The sequence below is a fragment of the Symsagittifera roscoffensis genome, chromosome 1, assembly GCF_963678635.1.
Source record: "Symsagittifera roscoffensis chromosome 1, txSymRosc1.1, whole genome shotgun sequence".
NCBI classification, from domain to species: domain Eukaryota; kingdom Metazoa; phylum Xenacoelomorpha; order Acoela; family Convolutidae; genus Symsagittifera; species Symsagittifera roscoffensis.
Window position 1 is genome coordinate 24,430,860 of NC_087062.1, and position 18,905 is coordinate 24,449,764.

The 18,905-nt window shown below is 37.4% G+C and overlaps 3 protein-coding genes across 6 annotated transcripts in view; 1 reads left to right on the forward strand and 2 right to left on the reverse strand.

Annotated features, from left to right (window-relative positions):
• LOC134841722 (cGMP-dependent protein kinase 1-like) overlaps positions 1-11,378 on the reverse strand; it is a 73,299-nt gene extending 61,921 nt beyond the window's left edge. Inside the window, exon 1 of one of the 3 annotated variants that reach the window (XM_063857778.1) lies at positions 11,281-11,378. Coding sequence is in view for 1 of the 3 variants with exons in the window: in XM_063857760.1 (XP_063713830.1) it covers positions 5,358-5,387 (30 nt within the window). In the remaining 2 variants the exon portion in view is untranslated. Of the gene's footprint in view, positions 1-180; positions 388-5,357; positions 5,709-11,280 lie in introns of those variants that run through there. The other 2 variants (XM_063857760.1, XM_063857772.1) reach the window with 2 other exon arrangements.
• Positions 1-18,905, reverse strand: part of LOC134841795 (DNA replication complex GINS protein SLD5-like) — a 493,875-nt gene that overhangs the window by 453,497 nt on the left and 21,473 nt on the right. The window lies entirely within an intron of this gene.
• The window catches only part of LOC134841707 (uncharacterized), a 343,993-nt gene that overhangs the window by 153,011 nt on the left and 172,077 nt on the right, over positions 1-18,905 (forward strand). The gene's annotated exons all lie outside the window — the stretch shown is intronic.

The following is an 18,905-nucleotide window of genomic DNA, read 5'->3' on the forward strand; positions in this document are numbered from 1 at the left end:
AAGCTAATTTGCAGGAAACTAGGGCCTGAACCCTAAATATACATTTAGTGTCCGCTATAATAACTGATCACAAGAAAACACGGACTCTCCCTGCTCCTAAACTTAGGGGGCCGAGAGTTTCGTCACAAAACTAAAAAGTACAGAAACCCAAGAACCATCAGAAACAAAATAATTACTTACCTCGGGACTTCTGAGATGAAAAATTCACCAAATTTAAAGTTGTCTCACTTCTAATGTCGAAGATTCACTGACATTAGGGCAAAAAATTTACTTTTTCGGAAGCATTAGTTGGATGAATACTATGTTTCTTCTTCAAAGAAATGGCAGAAAAGGATTAGCCCTTATGCCTATTTGCGTTTTCAATAAATTTTCCACCCGAGAGGTTTTACGGTTATTCTCCCGAGGCCTACTCAGGGTTGATGGAAGCGGCACTTAACAAAAGTAATACAAAAGTAAGACAATAGGCCAGTAATGTTTCTTTTTATCCTAAGTAAATCACTACTGATGGTAAGTTAGGAAAATTCGGCACTACTAAAAGAGAACATTTTGAATACGCTGAAATAAAAATGACAGAAAAACGCACTGGCCCAGATTATATTTTACATATACTTTTTTAAAACATTTATTAGTCTTAGAATGGTTGCATTTAAATATAGGGCATAATTTTGAATGCTGTCGATTTGCCATCTTCATGGGTTGTCAACAAAATTACCATATACCTGATTTATTCAGTCACAAGCAGATGATGAATTAAAAATGCAGCAATTTTATAGCAGAGTTACCTTCCAAATGAAAAGTTTTAAATGGTAGAAAACTGCAAAAATAATCAAAAACTCACATGCAAAAAAAACACAAAAACATCCAACACTGATGTACATCCAGCTCGCAAATTACAAAGTTTCGAAATAACTTGGTCCGAAACAAATTTTGTTCAAGCTTTTTATTTTCAATTATTTGCTGACTTTTTCATAATGACTCATGGATTGTGAGTTCAATGCATATTATGTTGCTGATTGGGAAAAAATAAGTACCACGTCATACAGTCCCAAGACCCCTAAGACCCCATGACAAAAAATACCATGTAACAAAAAATCTACCATGCTATAAAGTCCCGAGTTAATGAAGAAAAACTTCCGCATTTACCCTTTAAAGACCTCATTTTATCAGTGCATATTTCAACAAAGTTTGATCAAAAAAGTCTGACCAAGTTGATGAAAAAAAATTATCACTAAGTTCATTAGAGTTGATTCGGCAAAGTTTAATTTAGTTGGGAAATTTTGAAGCTCATTTGAAGTCTGCTCATAAGATATGAGTGGGTTTGAAAAGCGAAAGGATGCTCAAGATCATTGAACTACAAAATTCATGAGAACTATTCAATTACTCCTTTTTATCAGCTATATTATCATCGTTTTTTGATCTTTTATTGACGGTATTTTTTTGATCGATTAACCGTTCCCATTTGAAATTCTTTCAGCATTTTTGCAGAGATACAAGGATTATTTTATGAAACAAGGAATTTTTTGACGTTGGCGTTTTTTGTCATGACGAATTTTTTGCAATGAAATCTTATTGAATAGGATGTTTAGACAAGTAATTTTTTGTCAAGTAATGATTATGATGGCTCATCAAAACTTGTTTTTACATAATTTAAAGAAAAATCAATTTCACCAATTAACAAAAACAATAAAATGGTATTTGCTGTCGGAAAACGTTTTTGTTTAGAGAATAGATGAAAAAAAAATAAAAAATTTTTTCAAATAATTTTTCTCCTCAATAATTTTTTAATGTTCACTTCTCGCGCAACTTCAAACACGAATCGTTACAATTAGCGCCACCCGGCGCATGACTGTTCTCTTTCTAAGGCGTTCTTGTACGGAATTTTGTCGTATCTGATAAAAGAAAAGTACAGACATTTCGAAAACAGCAAAAAGTTGCGTCGTAATAATAATTTTTGTTCAGATATGTGATCACCATGACAAAAATTCAGACCTGAAAGTAGAAAACAGATGGAAAATGAATTTAAAAATTTCAATTTGTTTTAAAACCACTAATCGGGCAATTTCAAACGCAAACCGATGCGTCGCACGGTTCATGAATTTTTGGTTTCTACAACATTTTCGTTCGGAAATTTATAGTAACTGGTAGAATCAAATTTTCGAACGCCTCAAGAATTGCGTCGTAATTTATTACTTTTCATATTTGAAAATAACATGAAACAACGTAGACCTGTTATTAGATACGAAAAAAACTCATCCAACCACACGCTATTCAAAGTATGAAGAGAAGTATTAAGCTGATAGTAACGAAGAAACATTAGAATAAAAAGCATGCCCCAACTCAACTTGGAACGAATTCTCAGCCAAATTAAATTGCCGCGAACGCGTTTAAATCATAAAATAGCTCCCACAATATTTGTGCCAGATAAAACTTGCTAAAAAATCATTCCGCCGAAAAGGGCAAGTTCACGGGTCGAAATTGGTCTGGAGAAAGAAAACACCATACCACAAACTTTCCTTTTCTTCACAATTCGGAACAACAAAACTGCTTATATTGCAATGAAACTTTAGATAGTGCAGCTGTTTGCTAATCGCAATGAGAAAATTGATCAAATAATTAAGAAAATAAATAAAATAAAATTTTGAACTTTTTCCATTATTTAATTTTACTTTTAAAAAAGCTCCTTACTGTATTCCTTTTGCGTCTAGTAACGATGGACCAACATCAAAATTCTCGTATCAAGTATCACGGATAGGCTTTTAATGATCTGAATACTCATTAACATCGACGAAAAAGTTTTTTCTAAAAGGAGTAATTAGTCGAAAAAAAACGCACATAAAATTTAGTTTTTTTGCTGTTAATTTTTTCTCCATATCAAATTACCAAAAGTCGATATTAACTATTTTGTTGAATTTAATGAAGCTACATCAATGGCTCAATTTTTTATGAAACGCTCCGCGATACAGAATTTTTTAATTTAACCTTTGATTCACAAAACGAAGCCAAAAATTACCTAATTTCGGGATAAAAATAAAAGCCAGAACTTCGTAAACTAAATTGCATAGAGATATTTTGTTAAACATTCTACTTAGCTTCTCGTATAATATCAACCGAATCAAACAAAATTTTTAAAGTCGCATTTAAAGTTTCCAATTTCGTTTTTTTTGCAAGATAAATTGACAAGTCTGTATTATTTCATTTCAAGTACAAACCGAAACAAAAGTGTGTTTTCCATCTCTTCAAAATAAGAAGTTAAACAGAAAAAGGAATTCCTCAATTGCCAGAGACCAAATATTTTACCTCAATTCAATTAAGAACGATTATTTGAGCGGGAATCAAATCGATTTTAAACTTTGCTAGTTGTTTAAAAATATGTTCTAGAGCCCGCAAAAATTTTTTTGTTCCATATAAAAGACCCAATGGTAAACTTTTAGCTAAACCAAATGTAAGTCAAATGAAAAACCTTTTTGTTTTTTCGAAAATTTTTAAAGACACTGTCGTATCGACCGCAAAATTAATACGAGTTCCATATACGAGTTTTTTTGTTCCATATAAAAGACCCAATGGTAAACTTTTAGCTAAACCAAATGCAAGTCAAAGGAAAAACCTTATTGTTTTTTCGAAAATTTTTAAAGACACTGTCGTATCGACCGCAAAAGTAATACGAGAAAAAAATCCACGCTAAAATATTTCATTGTTTTTTCAAAAACCATTAACCATTATTTTTTGAGACTCTCGTTCATCTACAGCAACTTGCATCAAAAACAACCAAACAGAAAGTGATTCTTTTTTAAAATAGAAATTGAATTTATTTTTTCTTATTATAAAATTCGTGGTCATGCCTGAAATTTAAAGTTTCTGTTCAATCAAAATAAGTAATCAAAACAGCATCGACCGAAACACTTTTGCAGAAATTGTTTTAAAAAAGAACATCTCGAAACTTATATTTTCAGAAAAAGTGCGAAGTTCTTTGATGTCGCTTTTTGATCCATATAAGTAAACAGCCATCTATCTCACTAGTTATTCGAATCACCACAATAGGACAACAAGATACTATCCGGAGCTTTCCACTAAAGCTCAAATAACGACTGAAAATGCTTTAAAATGACAAATCATTAAATATCTTATACTACCTGATATCGCAAGAAAAACAGCGAAAATGAATCTATTGTTCGTTCCCGTTATGTTTTGGACAACTTGGATTTAAAAGCTGAATTGCAGGTACTTTTTGACCCAATTTTTGAAAAAAATCACGGAACTTTAATTTTTGTGACCTCTGTTATTTTTTTCCAGAAAAAAATCAGAATATTTCATGCCAAGATTGCCGGTTCAACTATTGAGATTCAAGATATAATAAGTTGACCCTCGTATTTGGGCCGAAAAAATTTGAGATTTTTTTTGTCGTCAAAATGTGCGCAAAACGGTTACGGTTAAAAACAAACTTTAATAAAAATTACTAGATTGTTGCGCTACGAACAGCATTGTTTTTTGTTTTTAATAGCTGAATTTTTTGCTCTAAAAAACTTGCTTTTTTTAAATTCAACTTTCGAAGAAAGTGACCGAATATTTGTGCTCAGGCTCTTTTTTCCTTTAGAAAAATTTGACCTATTAACTAGAAAGTTTTGACGGAATTTTTACATCAGCCAAAATTTGTTACGGTTTTGCGCCCAAATTTTAAAAGTTAAATTACGTGTATTCTTTTCTCACAAAATTATTGGGGACTAAAAATTTTCAAGTTGGAACAATTAACGCGCGATATAATTCATGCAATTTACGCGTAAGCGGAGATTTAATCCAAATTAAATTGTTCCAATTCAATGTGAGACATACATATTTTTTGATCTGTTCAATAATTTTCTAATTATTCTAAATGTAACAATTTGTACTTAACATAGTTTGTGGGGATGAATTTCAAGAAACACAAAAAAAAAAATTTATTTTTGAAAATTTCAGCCAGTTTTTAACGGAAACAGTTATTACATGGACATTAAATGGCAGCCCACTTAATCTTGATGCGAGTAGTCTTGTATCACTGTGTACTTTACACTTAAGATGGCGTATAAGCGTTTGGTTTTCACACAAAATCACATTTTTTCACCTTCTTTTTTTAAAACGGACATTCTTCCATTGACCTTGAAAGCCATTTGGAACCTTCAGGGTTCAACCTTGATATAAGAGTTGTATACTACTTTTTAACTCGGGGTTGACCCCGCGATGCTCGTGGGCCACGCCGGTTAAAATGGAACGCGAGTTCTTTACGCAAGGCAAATTGTCACTCACTAAAAAAGAGTTCTATACTGAAACGATGAAGTTTTCTTGTAATAAACTATGCAATTCAATTGGAAATATATCATTCTTACCTTTTTGCTATTTTGAGACGTGTCATCCATGATCGGATAACTTACTTTAAAAGTAAATAATTACGCTGAAATGAATGAACCGAATATTTTCCTCGGATGTCAAGACGGTCCGGTTTTGAAAGATGAGTCAGTCTACTAATTTCTAATAGGGCGATACGGCCAAAAAGCCGCAAACTGAACTCATTTCGGCAGTCTAAACCTGTTATTTATGTCAAATTCGTTCGGTATTAAACATTATAACATAAACAATGAAGTTGAAGTTTGTGAAAGTGAAAGTGACAATAATAAATTATGTCTTTGTTTCTTCTAGTCATAAAAGTTACCAACAGAACTTGTGATAGGATTGATTTAACTTCAAAAATTTTCTCAGTAACGCGGAAACTAATAGTAATAAAACTCTTAAGGTGAAAGGAAAAACTGCAACAGTTTACCTAAACCAAATCAAACTTTAGTTCTTTCGACGTCATAGACTTAAAGCCATGATGTTTAGACTTTCATGCCAAATTACCTTTCAGCGAAAACCAAAATGGAAAAAGTATGCAGACTGCGCAAAGAATTCAACAAGGAAAACACGGTACAGTTTAGAAAGGTAAAGGAGAACCATAAACTTAGGATTAAATTGACGATTCAGTCCAAATGTTCACTCAAAAACACCTAAGAAGAAACATACAGTTTTGGACTAACAGATCGATTTGGCATCCGGACCAAATACGTCAAAAAAGAATTCAGGAAATTGCAAAGAATTATTTTGATGTGATGAAATCCTTAGAAAGGCAAATTAATATATGAAGTTTCCGTTTAGTAACTTTTCGAAACGCAAATGATGTTTTATAAAATCTTATTTAGGATTTTACGGCCACAACTAAAATAAAAAGAAATAAACCACTATGTCTTACGAATTTCTCAAAGGTAATTTTTGAACAGTTTAATATGCCACCCAAGGCTACAAGACAGAAAAGCCACAGGAGACTTTGGGACCTGTCTGTTTCAATTTCACCTGCTGTTTTGAGTTTTTAGGAACTCGTATAATGATCGATTTGAAAACAAGCTCTGAAACACCCTCAAGACTTAAGTATAAAAGGACGAAATCTTTATTAATACCATATCACAAACGTTCGAGAAAAGAAAAGAAGACAAATCTCTTTACACAATCACGAACCGCTCCAGAAATATAAATAAGTTTGATACTTCAATGCAAAAGCTCTGGCCTCTTTTAAGCCCATTTAAACCTTTTGTTTTCATTGACTTTAAAAAAACGTGGCAGTTTTTTTAAATTTCAGACTGAAAAAAATGTGTCTCAACTGTTCTCGGCTAACTGGTTTTTCGTCCTGGATATTCATTCACTTAAAAGACTTAGCTCGCCCCAATGTTTCCGCGCTTGTTTGTTGGCTGGGAGAACCCATAGTTATGCCTCTGTAAACCCATAGAACTGCTGGTTTACAGAGGCATAGCAGAATACTGGGAGAAAATAACTGGGCGCTAAATTGTTTCAAATGAAACTGAATATAAATAGCCATCAAAGATTGTCCAACTAACTATCACGAACACTGGGTCCAATTTGAGCACTGAATTGTCTCCTTTCAAAGCAAGCTGGTTATTGGCAAACAATTAAAGCTAAATTTGTTTGATCGGTTAGAAAACAGACAAGACTGCTCGTAGCAATACGAAGTCCAGAAATTTCCGAATGCCTGATAAAATATATAGAGTAGTTTTTGCTTTACGCAAAATTGAATTTTTCAGAATTTTTTTTCAGATATTTATTGAAAATTAAGAAAAATTGAACCGAGAAAAAAAACCACACCGTCTGTCATTTTCTTCGAAAGTTGGCACAAAAAGAAAAGAACCCAGTTTGGTTTGAAAAACAACCTAAATAGAAAAATATGGATTTTCAAATATCTTCTGGATTATCGTCATAATTTTTTCCGAAAGCTGCGGAGTAAGTTTCATATTTGTACAAACAAGGGAGTTGGCGTTAGCACATGGACTCCAAAAACCTCGAACTTGATTATTAGCGAATTTGGTGAAAAAATTTTTAATTTATTTAGTCGCTTTGGGTAGAAACAACGTACACAAATTAACACTTGACACGCCTCAATAACTTGTTAATTTTTGCTCAAATTTGGTTTTTTTTAGTTAAAGAGGAATTGTATGGCTTCTCAAACACTGCTTAATGATAGGAAATGAAACAAAATCGAAGGAAAAAAGTTGCTGGTTAGGTTCAACTTTTTAAAGATAAGATTTAAAAAAGCAACTATTCTGTTTAGAATGAGGACAGAATGAGGAAGGGCGGATTTAGAAGGAAGACAGGCGCCCCCCCCCCCGCACCCTCTTTAGGAATTGGACCCACTGCCGATCCAAGAGAGCGCATTTTTGAAGGAGAGCACATCGGAAAAACGCAATTTTTTGTCCAAATTTTTATAAAAAGTGCCTAAAAACTTGTTTTTGGGTCCGTTTTTTGCTAAAAGTTTGCCTGCGGCGCAAATAATTTGAACAAAAATGGGTCTTTATATTAGTTTAGGATAGCTCAGAAAATCTGTTTGGTCAACTTTTTCAATACTGGGTGCGCCCCAGATTCTAGGCCTTGTTCATTAAATGAATTAATCACAACTTTGACCATGTGATAAAACAGAATTTGCTAACGAGGGGCAAGTCCGCCCTAAAAATTGCGCAAGTCCGCTGAATTATTTGCTTGCGCATTAATTTTTCACTTGCTGATCAATATAATTCTCCTAAAATCAAGAAATCGCAGTTATCGAAAATTCAACAAAAGATTTCAAAAACTATTTCAGGACAAAGGAAAAAACATTCCCTATCTTACGACTTGCAAAGCTGTTGATATTTTCAAGCATGTTCAGAGATTGCAAAACTTTTTAAATGAAGGACATGATTTTGAACTTAACCAATGCAAAGTAACAAAAGCTGGTTTGCTCTAACTATGAAAAGAAAGCTTGAAAAAACTCCCGCTGCGCCTGAAGGAAATTTAGCTTGATCGCTCTTCCAGATACCATTATAAATATTATTACAAAAAAACGCTTTCCAAGGGAACAAAAAATTGCCCGATTTGTTGAAGAAGTCGTGCGACATAAGTTTTTTATAACCGAATGCGGCCGGAGATGGCTATGACAATTCAAAAATATTGAATTCATCTGGGCAAGGTGCAATTATACTCATCAGAAATGAAGCAGACACTGAAGATTTTTGCCGACAGTGCGATATGTTTGTTCAAAAATTCTAAGACCCCAGATGTCGAGGTGTTTTCCGAGAAATTTCCGTTCTTAACAGATCACTAAGTACTGGAAGGAATAGAGTCTGTTTGACAACAGGAAATTCAGCTACCACAAAATTCTTTAAAAATTAAAGCCTTTCTCCGCATTTCCAATTTTTTTTGTTCAAAAGGTAGCACAAAATCGACGTTACTTTTTAGTCTGGTTTTGTCAGTTGCCTTCAATGCAAGCGATCACAAAACCCCTTCTCAAGTTTGATGAGACTTCTGAAAATTGTTTTCATGAGACTTCTGAAAATCGAGTGAAGCGGTTTTCTCAGAAGAGGCCCAGAGAGTTTTAACCAAGGAAAGCATTTCGAAACTTATTTGCAATCTCCAAGAGCTTTCAAAAGGTTCCGCACGCGGTCCCTTGCTTTTCACTTTGTATCTACTTCCGCTCGAGCGCATCCTTGAAAACATGTTCAAGCTGATTATCAGATTTTTTTGCCTTTGCAGTTTTACTGGGCCACTAATATTGTTAGACTTCATGAAGTAATCAATAACAAAAAACTTTATGAACAAAGAAAACTGCTGCAGCATGGGGATATTTCTCACAGCTCACAGCATCGGCACAGACGTATAATTTCGGTTCAGTACAATCAACTTTTTCCTCAAAATTTTTTTGGACTCATTGATATTTTTGACTTGAGTTCTGCTTTTCTAAATAATGTTTGATGTCTTGTCACTTATATATTTAGTCCTAAAAGTATGATTGGCTCATTGTTTGACTTTTAAAACCATTTCTTAGCCATTGAAAATACTCATGCGTCAAATTGACAACAAGTGCTCCAATACACATATGATGACTTCTTATTGCAACATTTGACCGAATCACTTAGATTAGCTTAAGATTCTGATGAGCAGAAAGGGCAGACAGTGCAAACGATACCAGTAATCTGCATCATTTTTGACCTCAGCTCACATGCAAACATTTCTCACGAGCTATGTTTTTTTTCGGGAGTTGGCCCAACTTTAAACTCGTTCAATTGTCATGCTTTAAAACCTGTTTTTTATTGAAGCGTGTAAAATTTTCAATTTTTTCTTTCATTGCTAATTTTTTTACAGGAAAACTGAGTACCTTTAAAATCACAACTAAAAATCATAATCAGAATGTGATGTATGATACGGATAAAAAAACTCGGAATGGTGTCCAACTAGTTTAACACCGGTGAATAGAATTATCAATGAAAAAAATCTATAATTTTCATACCAGATAACTCTTATTTCATTTCCAATCATCAAATGTTATTGTTCGTTGTTTAATTTCTAAATAAATGTTAGAAAGATCTGTATCGAGCAGAAGACTGCAAAAATTGACTACGTATCACAATTTCATACAAAAAAGCGTATCATAAAATTCCATGCCTGAGTTCTATGGAAAAATTGCTTACCATACGACTTCCATTATATGAAAAATGTAATATAATCGTTTTTTCCATACAGAAATTTCAAACTTGAGGAAAGTTTTTTCAGTTCTTATTATAGTCGCTAAACCAGTCTTTTTTTTGAACGTTTTTTTTGCATGCTAAATTTTCAAATTTTTTCAGTAATTACTTTTTCAGTTATAATTTTTGAATTATAATTTCAAGTTAAATTCAATTTTTATCTGAATTGGCATTAGCATCTGCTATATCTGCAATTCAGTGCCTTTTAACCTCATTTGTAAAAAAAAAGGACTCAAATATAACTCCAAACACGAAAAAGTTACAAAGAAAAAAACTCTTGTCATAGAACTCCCAAGTGGCAGAAGTGTTAACCATTTAGTTCCCTTGTATGGAAAAAATGCTTATCATGTGATCTCTATACAATGTTTTTTTTTTACTCTATGGAATTGTATGAAACTGTATGATTAGTTTTTTTTGTCCATAGTATGAAATTGTATGATCAGAAGTTTTAGTCAACCCGGGTACTGGCAATCTCGCTGCAATTTTGATTTTGATTAAATGTAAAAAGCATCATCTATTGGTTTGGATTCATTTATGCAAGGTAAAAAACAAAGAGCAACAATATCAGCTGATCTGCATAAAACTTGCCTGATCTGAAAAAGTAAGTTCCTGAAATATCAAGATTCGAGATTTTTCAATATATCTATACGCAATTGGTTTTTTGAAAAATAACAAGCAATTTAAATAAGAATTATTCGAAAAGTAATTTTTTCTCAAAAAAGGAGACAATAATACTTACGAAAGTTATTTTTGATAATATTATGTAATCAAATATTATTAAATTAAAAGAATGATAAATGCTAAGCAATTTGGTAGATCTAAATTCTTTTGAATATGCTTCAAATAAGATTTTGTATGGAGAGATTGAGGCTTATACAATTATTTGAGCGGAGTGTTGAGTGTTGTTTTTTAATGAAAATTTTGTTACTCACGTAAAACTCCAACGAAAAATTGTTGATTGATCTAAGTAGAAAATGCAAAAACTTGCACATAGAAAAACAAAGCACTTTAAAAACAATTTCAAAAAATTCAAAATAAAAAAAAGAGATTTAAAACAGGAAAAATAATTGAAATTAGAGCAGCAGCCCTAAAGTTTCAACTTTTGAAAGTTTTTTCCAGACAAATTTAGCTTTTTTAATTAGCAGTTTCTGACGAAACATTTATGCAATCTATATGGTAAGAAAGCCTTAAGATCAATTTGAAGCAATGTTTTTACCTTTGATTGTTTTTCATGAAGATAAAAGGCTTTGAAAAGCCCCGTTTTGACCAACTTGAAATTATTAATGCGCGCAAAACTCCTCGTTAACTTTAACTCGTAACGTAGGCAGCAAAAAAAACCGTCTGTTTTAGTAAATCATTCTGCATATAACTGACGCAAACTAATTATTGCATATTTTGCGTTGAAAGACACAAAAAATGTCATTTTAGACTTCAGATGGCGTGTGGGTGGAAATTTTCATTCAGGAAAAAAGTATAAATTAACTTTTTGTATTCACGAAATGTGCCAGTCGGTCATAATTGGAAGTTTGACCTTGAGAAGAGCAGAAAACACTTGATTTTGTAGTGAAATTTAATTTTTCAAAATTTCGAATGGAACATGTCATGCACGATTTTCTCGCGATAACTGAAAATCAGAAAAAGAAAAGAGAACAATTTTAGAACAATTGCGGGAAAGTTGTCAGATAAAAACGAGTGGGAAATTGCTATTCGCAATTTCCATCATAGTGAACAAGAGTAGAGCTGTCCTATCTGAAATAGAAGACAGAGTATTCCCGAGAGAGTAATCATTCGAACTGGACCAGAGTGAACCTTCGACGGAAAGGTGGACAGCTTGAGTGTCCCAATGGTCCACATAAAACTTCGTTCTTGAGTTCAAACTTACCCTTACCATTCAAACTGATAAACATTGAACTTATCTAGTTACCTTAGTTAATTCTAGAGTTGCTCACCCATTTAATTACTTCCTGGTTCTTGAGCGCATCAACATGTGAGTCCTTAATTTAAATTTCTAGAGTGTGTTTTACGATTGTTATGTTGAGGTAAGGCGAGTTTTAGGTTGATCCATCTGAAATGGATCAAAGTTACACTGTCTAATAAAAAGTAACTTAACGGATTGTTCCAACCCGGTTTTTAACGGCGTTCATGTATTTTGGGTATCTAGAGACCTAAGTATGGGGACGTTTCTAATTCTAGAGTGGGGGGATATTTTAGTAGTAGCCTTTAAGCTGTAACGGGTCGTAGTCTCATGTCACAAGCGAACCGAACTGGCTCCGACCGTTCTTGAGGTAGAAAAACACAAGAGATAGTGTCCCTGACCCTTGAGCCAGTGGTTATAGGGCCTATTTTTTATTAAGCCTCATGTGTGACTGTAGTAGACGAATGTTACATAGTGTTTTTATGGCGCTCCTGGGTGTTTACGACATCAAGACTACGGAGTCGAACCTACTTGAGACAGCTTCGGGCTGAATGCCCATTCTAGAGTACCGGCGGTACGGTTCGACAGGAACGTGCAAACCTTCCGGTTGTACCGTGATAGCTTTTTAAGAAAACTCGAGAAAATTTCCTGGTACGCTCTCCGAACGAGGCTTAGCTAACCGAGTAAAGGGGGGCAACTAGGGGGACAAAAACACGAGCAAAAAGACAGAAAGCAAAACAAAAACCAAAAAAGAATAGAAAAAGGAACAAAAACCATAAAACGAAAAAAGACAGTGACTTTGACACCAGATTAGTTGGATCAAACCTTTATATTAATTAAATAGTATACCCATACTGTTTTACAAGTTCGATCGTTTCGATCAACCTAGCAATTTAAACCAGTAAACTGAATAAAGTGCCCGAAGTGGGGCGTTGTCAAGGGTTTTCAGATAGCTTGGAACTTAGCTGGACCAATAGGAGACTTGACTGGAAGAGGTGACCAGCCGAGTGGGAAAGTGGTTCAGGGACACTTGAGCTGAACCAATAGGAGACTTGATTGGAAGAGGTGACCAGCCGAGTGGGAAAGTGGTTCAGGGACACTTAGCTGAACCAATAGGAGACTGGACTGGAACAGGTGACCAGTCGAGTGGGAAAGCAGCCAAGAGGGATTTGGCAATTCTCGAGTTCTCAAGTTGGGCAGAACGGGTATCGTTAGAATCCACATTACATTATAGGAGATAAGTGTAAAATTGGATAAGCGAAATCCCCCAGTTTTGAGGAACGTTTTTACTTGAGCAGGCCTGGAAACAGGTCTACGGTTTTCTCTTGAGAGGTTTAGCACCCGGCGCTTAAAGTAATTTTTAGGCTTAAGAAGGGGGGCTAGAAAGGGGGGAGGTTAGAAGGGGGACTGGTTAAGTTAGAGGTTGGCGGTTGTAAATTGTAAAAAGGGGGAAATTAGAGTAACTAATTAGTCGACATCGTTGACTTAGTTACATTAGAAATTAACACGCGTTGGTAATATTAGGTGGAGATCCAAAATTCAACTCGAGTTAAGACTGGTACGCTGGTTGGTTTGGTAGGGGGGACCGGATATAGACAGCTTTTGTGATACCCCATAAGATCACTAGTGGGGGGAGGAAAACGCGTGGCAATTAGGTACCAGACAATTTTTTTTTTTAGACGAAAGGTAGACATTGGTCACCTTTAAATTTTAGGTGGGCTCATTTTTCTGTTTTTATTATTTTTCTTACTTAAAATTTTTGTTGCATTTTATTGAGGATTTGTGTTTGGTTTTATACGAACAGGTGATCACAAGATACCTGCGCACCTACATTGAAATAGAAACAACCAAAAAGAAGAGGGGGGTCAGCATTTGGCTTTTAAGAGAGGGTTTTTGGGAAAATTTTACTAGAGCTTGAGTGGTGGTACAAGGTACGGTGGTTCAAGAAGACCCTACAACGAGGAAGACACTCCGTGACGAGTATTGGGACAAGACCGAAGAAGTCTTGGGACAGAGCAGTCTTGGGATAGTGGTCTTGGGACAGGGTCTTGGGACAGTGGTCTTGGGACAGGGTCTTGGGACAGTGGTCTTGGGACAGGGTCTTGGGACAGTGGTCTTGGGACAGTGGTCTTGGGACAGGGTGTTGGGACAGTGGTCTTGGGACAGTGGTCTTGGGACAGGGTCTTGGGACAGGGTCTTGGGACAGTGGTCTTGGGACAGTGGTCTTGGGACAGGGTCTTGGGACAGGGTCTTGGGACAGGGTCTTGGGACAGTGGTCTTGGGACAGGGTCTTGGGACAGGGGTCTTGGGACAGTGGTCTTGGGACAATGGTCTTGGGACAGTCTTGGGACAGTGGTCTTGGGACACTAGTCTTGGGACACTAGTCTTGGGACACCAGCCTTGGGACACTGGTCTTGGGACACTACCCTTGGGACACTAATCTTGGGACACTAGTCTTGGGACACCAGCCTTGGGACACTGGTCTTGGGACACTACCCTTGGGACACTAGTCTTGGGACAGTAGTCTTGGGACACTAGCCTTGGGACACTAGTCTTGGGACAGTAGTCTTGGGACACTGGTCTTGGGACACTACCCTTGGGACAGTAGTCTTGGGACACTAGCCTTGGGACACTAGCCTTGGGACAGTAGTCTTGGGACACTAGCCTTGGGACACTGGTCTTGGGACAGTAGTCTTGGGACACTAGTCTTGGGACAGTAGTCTTGGAACAGTGGTCTTGGTACAAGGGTCTTAGGACACTAACGGAGAGTACTGTGATAGTGACGAATAGTCTTGGGACGGTATAGAAATTGAAGTCAAATTACAACGAGTGCGTTTTAAGACAGAATAAGACAAATCGAAATAGGTAGGGTTAAGACCAAATTAAGGAAAATTTTTCGGAGGTTTTAGAAAGAGAATTGGATAAGGTTTTTAACACGTTGTACAGAATTTGTTACCACAAAAAATATTTTTTTTTACCCTTAGAATAGAATCGTGTATATAATAAAATTGTAAATAGAAGCAGTTGTAAATAGAAATAATGAGGCGGAGTAGGGTACCGGTGCTCGAAAAAAGGTCAAGTGGATCAAACACGAAATATAATTCATCGCTGCGCGGAACGACATCAACGGGCCCAAAGATAACGAAGACGAACTTTTCAGTTAACATGGTCAGCACAAGGAGTACAGCGGAGAACAGGGCGAAAGAGGGCACGGAAGGGGAGCGAGTAGAACCCACCATCGAGATTGATCTAGAGACACCCGATCAAAGTGTGGATGAAACAAGGAAGATGGCGACAGAGTCAACTCCAATGCCCAATGCAGAGGAACCGAACCAGAAACCCATAGAGTTCTCACCGATAGATGACGCGGAAGATGCAATAGGCAACACCGAAGAAACGGTGAAAGAAGACTCTCAAGTAAAGAGGACATCTTTTACGGAAAAATTGGGAATAATGTTCGGAATAAAAACAAAAGAAAACGTGACTGAAGAACCAAAAGCAGAAAGAGCACGAACGTTTGGGACAGTGAGCACGAAGACCTCAGAAGCCAATCCAAGAGAGGAACAAGCTAAAGCAGAGGCTACGGCCGAAGAGAGACCGACAGCTGACCATGAAGAGACTAACATTGAGCTGGGTGACTTGTTGGCGAAATTAAATCAGATTGACAAAAGACTTAAGCACAGTGAAGAAGACAGAGAGGTGATAAAAAAGGAGATAAGATACAACAAGCACGAGTATCTAGACAGTTATTTTAACCTAGCTAAGGCAACAGATGAGAGACTCAAGGAAATGTCAGATAAGGTAGAAGCCACCAATGAAGAACGAGAAAAGAACATCAAAACAGACATGCAACAGTTGAAGAACCGATATGATGATGTCAACAGCCAATTAGGGAGCCTGGAAAGGAGAATGGACACAATGAGCAGGAGTCAAGCCGAGAGTTCGTGTGAAATACAGGCAAAGTTGGATGCAATCTTGAGAGGTTCTACTCCACAAGAAAGACCGGCAGCGGATCGTACGCAAGGCACCAGAGTTGACTTTGCAGAACCACAAAGGAACAAACGACAATCGACACCGTTGCCCTTAACCAGGGATGCGATAAGCATAGCACCAACAGCTGCGAAAACAATAATGAAGAATGGAACGTCGAATACAACGACTGCTCCGGGAGATTCAACAGCTAACAGCAACACAGGACCGGATGCTATGACATGGGCCAGCACTTGGGAGATGATGAACAGGACTCTAGAGGCCTTCGCCACGAGGAACACTGACTCGAGCGACAGGAGAGAGGGAAAATCAAGAAAGACATTCAAGAAGCCAAAAGAATTCAAGGACGACTCCGATGGATGCATTGACACTTGGGTGGAAGTGATGAGATTACATCTAGAACAAGATAACTTGAGTGACGAAAGACAAGCATGTACAGCCATACTGAGCAACTTGGAAGGAACGGCATTAAAATGCGTGGTCGCAAAGAAGGAGGAAGAACGCGACACCGCGGACAAGATCTTCGAGATATTGCTGAATCGGTTCGGGTCAGGCATGAAGGGTCACCAAGCGATGATGCGATTTGAAAAGAGAAGGCAGAGGGACGACGAGTCAATAGATCGGTTCCTAGATGACCTCGAGAGCTTGAGAAGGAGGAGTGACCCAGAGGAGTCGACAAATAGACGGAACTTTAGCATTGCCTCGAAGTTCATCGATGGGGTGAAAAGTGATGACTTAAGGACAATGTTAGCAACATACTACACATTGTCGAAGGACAGCGCACCCACCCCAGAAGAAATGAGACAGAAATCAAGAGAATACATGCTGATGAAACCTAAGAAGTACTCATATTCCGAAAACAGGAACACGCAAGGGGGAAGCCAACCCCAGAGGTCATCATGGTACAAACCTAGAGATGATATGGACAAGCGCAGATCATGCGCGAACTGCGGGTCAGCGGATCATCATGTGGCTGACTGCACAACGTACAAACAAGGCATGAAGAGCCTAGGTTATGCACCGGATGAAGAGGATATGAGCCAGATGGAGGAACACGAGTACTATAATGGCTTGATCATCAAGATAGGCGCCAGATGCTTCTTCTGTAACCAGGAGGGGCACTTCAGAATGGATTGTCCCTTGTTCTGGGAAGCGGTCAAGGACCAGAATCACCCCAAACATAAGTTGGCATTAGCGGCGGTGCAGAATCAGCGGAACAGGCAAAACGAGTTTGAATCTAGGAACTTGGGGGCACCAAACACCGAATTGCCGACGAAGACAGTGAAAGCTGTTACACATGTTAGTGGTGCGTTAGAGTCCGCGGCCGGAAGCTCTCTAGAGATAAATTATGAGAAAGCGGCGACGGAAGCAATTGCCAAAGTGAAACAAGATCTGGCTGCGAAAGAAATAGAGCAACGACTAAAGTTGGAGATCGAAAGACAGAATTTTAACGGAGCATTAACCGGATCGAACTCAATACCAGAGGCTAGAACGGGCTCAATGAAGACCGGGAATTGTAACACCGTGAAAATGGTGACAGGTAAACCTTTTGGATTATCGAAAATCGGAGCAAGAATAATGTCGATAATCACAGTGGGCGGACACGAGGTAACCAGAAACTTGAGCGAGCCGAGCGACCAGACGATAATGCACATTGACGTGTATGCAGACTACTTGAGTGGAATAAGTCCACAAACGACTTCTAGAGCGCTCAGGGCACTACTCACGAGAGGGGGCAGCAAATCGGTACGTGTTGATAATAGGTACACTGAAGCTTATGGTCCACACGAGGTCATGCTAAATATAGATGGAATCAACATCTATACCAAGACGATGATAACATGCGACGAAGACCTAATTGGACAAATCTATGTAGGGAAAGAAGAGTTGAAAGTAAGATCGATCGGACACTGTGCCATGCTTGAAGAAGATGCAATGCACATCGGGACGGAAGCAGACGTGACAGGGCACGTGCTAGACATAAATGGCAAAAAGACTCAGTTGCGTGGATTACTTGACACGGGAGCAGTCTTGAGCGTCATACCAATCGAAACATGGGAAAAGATGGGCTTTGACAAAGGTGACTTGATAGACTCGAGAATACGGCTGTCAGCTGCAAACAAAGGGGCCCTACGGGTGCTGGGCAGGACGCCGATAATAGCCCTCAATTTGGGGGAACGTAACCTGTGGATGAGCTTCATCGTGGTAGAAAACCTAGATGAATCTGACCAATTCATTTTGGGCAGAGACTTCATCAGGAATTTCGACGTAACGATAGATCTAAATAATGCAATGTTCAGGATACGGAACCCGGATAGGAGGTACGCAATCAAACCGGTAAATTTAATAATGGCAAATGAGAACAAAGCACCGGTATTCTTGAGTAGGAGAGTGAGGTTAAAAGCTAATGAAGCGGCAATCGTAAGCTTGAGGATGAAAAATTATAATGAACTAAGTGACAACAAGCAAGTGTGTATAGTTCCAAATCCTAATAGTCAAAGCGCTGCTGTTTTAGGAAGATCATTTTCGATAACGAAGAGCGGCCTCTGCGTCAGTGTCTTGTTGAATACCCTTGATATACCGATCACGATACAGAGAGGCAGGAAGCTGGGATATGCTTTACCGGTTAAAACTCGATATGAAACAATTGAAAACTCAAAACAAAATGAAGTTGTTGATTGTCCCAACCACAGGGACAAAATTTGTATCTTGAGACGATTGCAGAGAATAAAAGATTCTTCAGGTCTTATCAAATCACTTAAGTCAGAAACGGACGATGGGCTTTCGAGCTGTTCGAACTTTCCAGAGCGACCCACGCTAGATGAAATGCAAACTGATAAACCGGTTCTGCCGGAGATTGAACATTTAAGGGGCAAACTGAAAGATGAACAGCTCGAAGCTATCAAGGACGTACTAGAGCGGAACGAGGAGGTTTT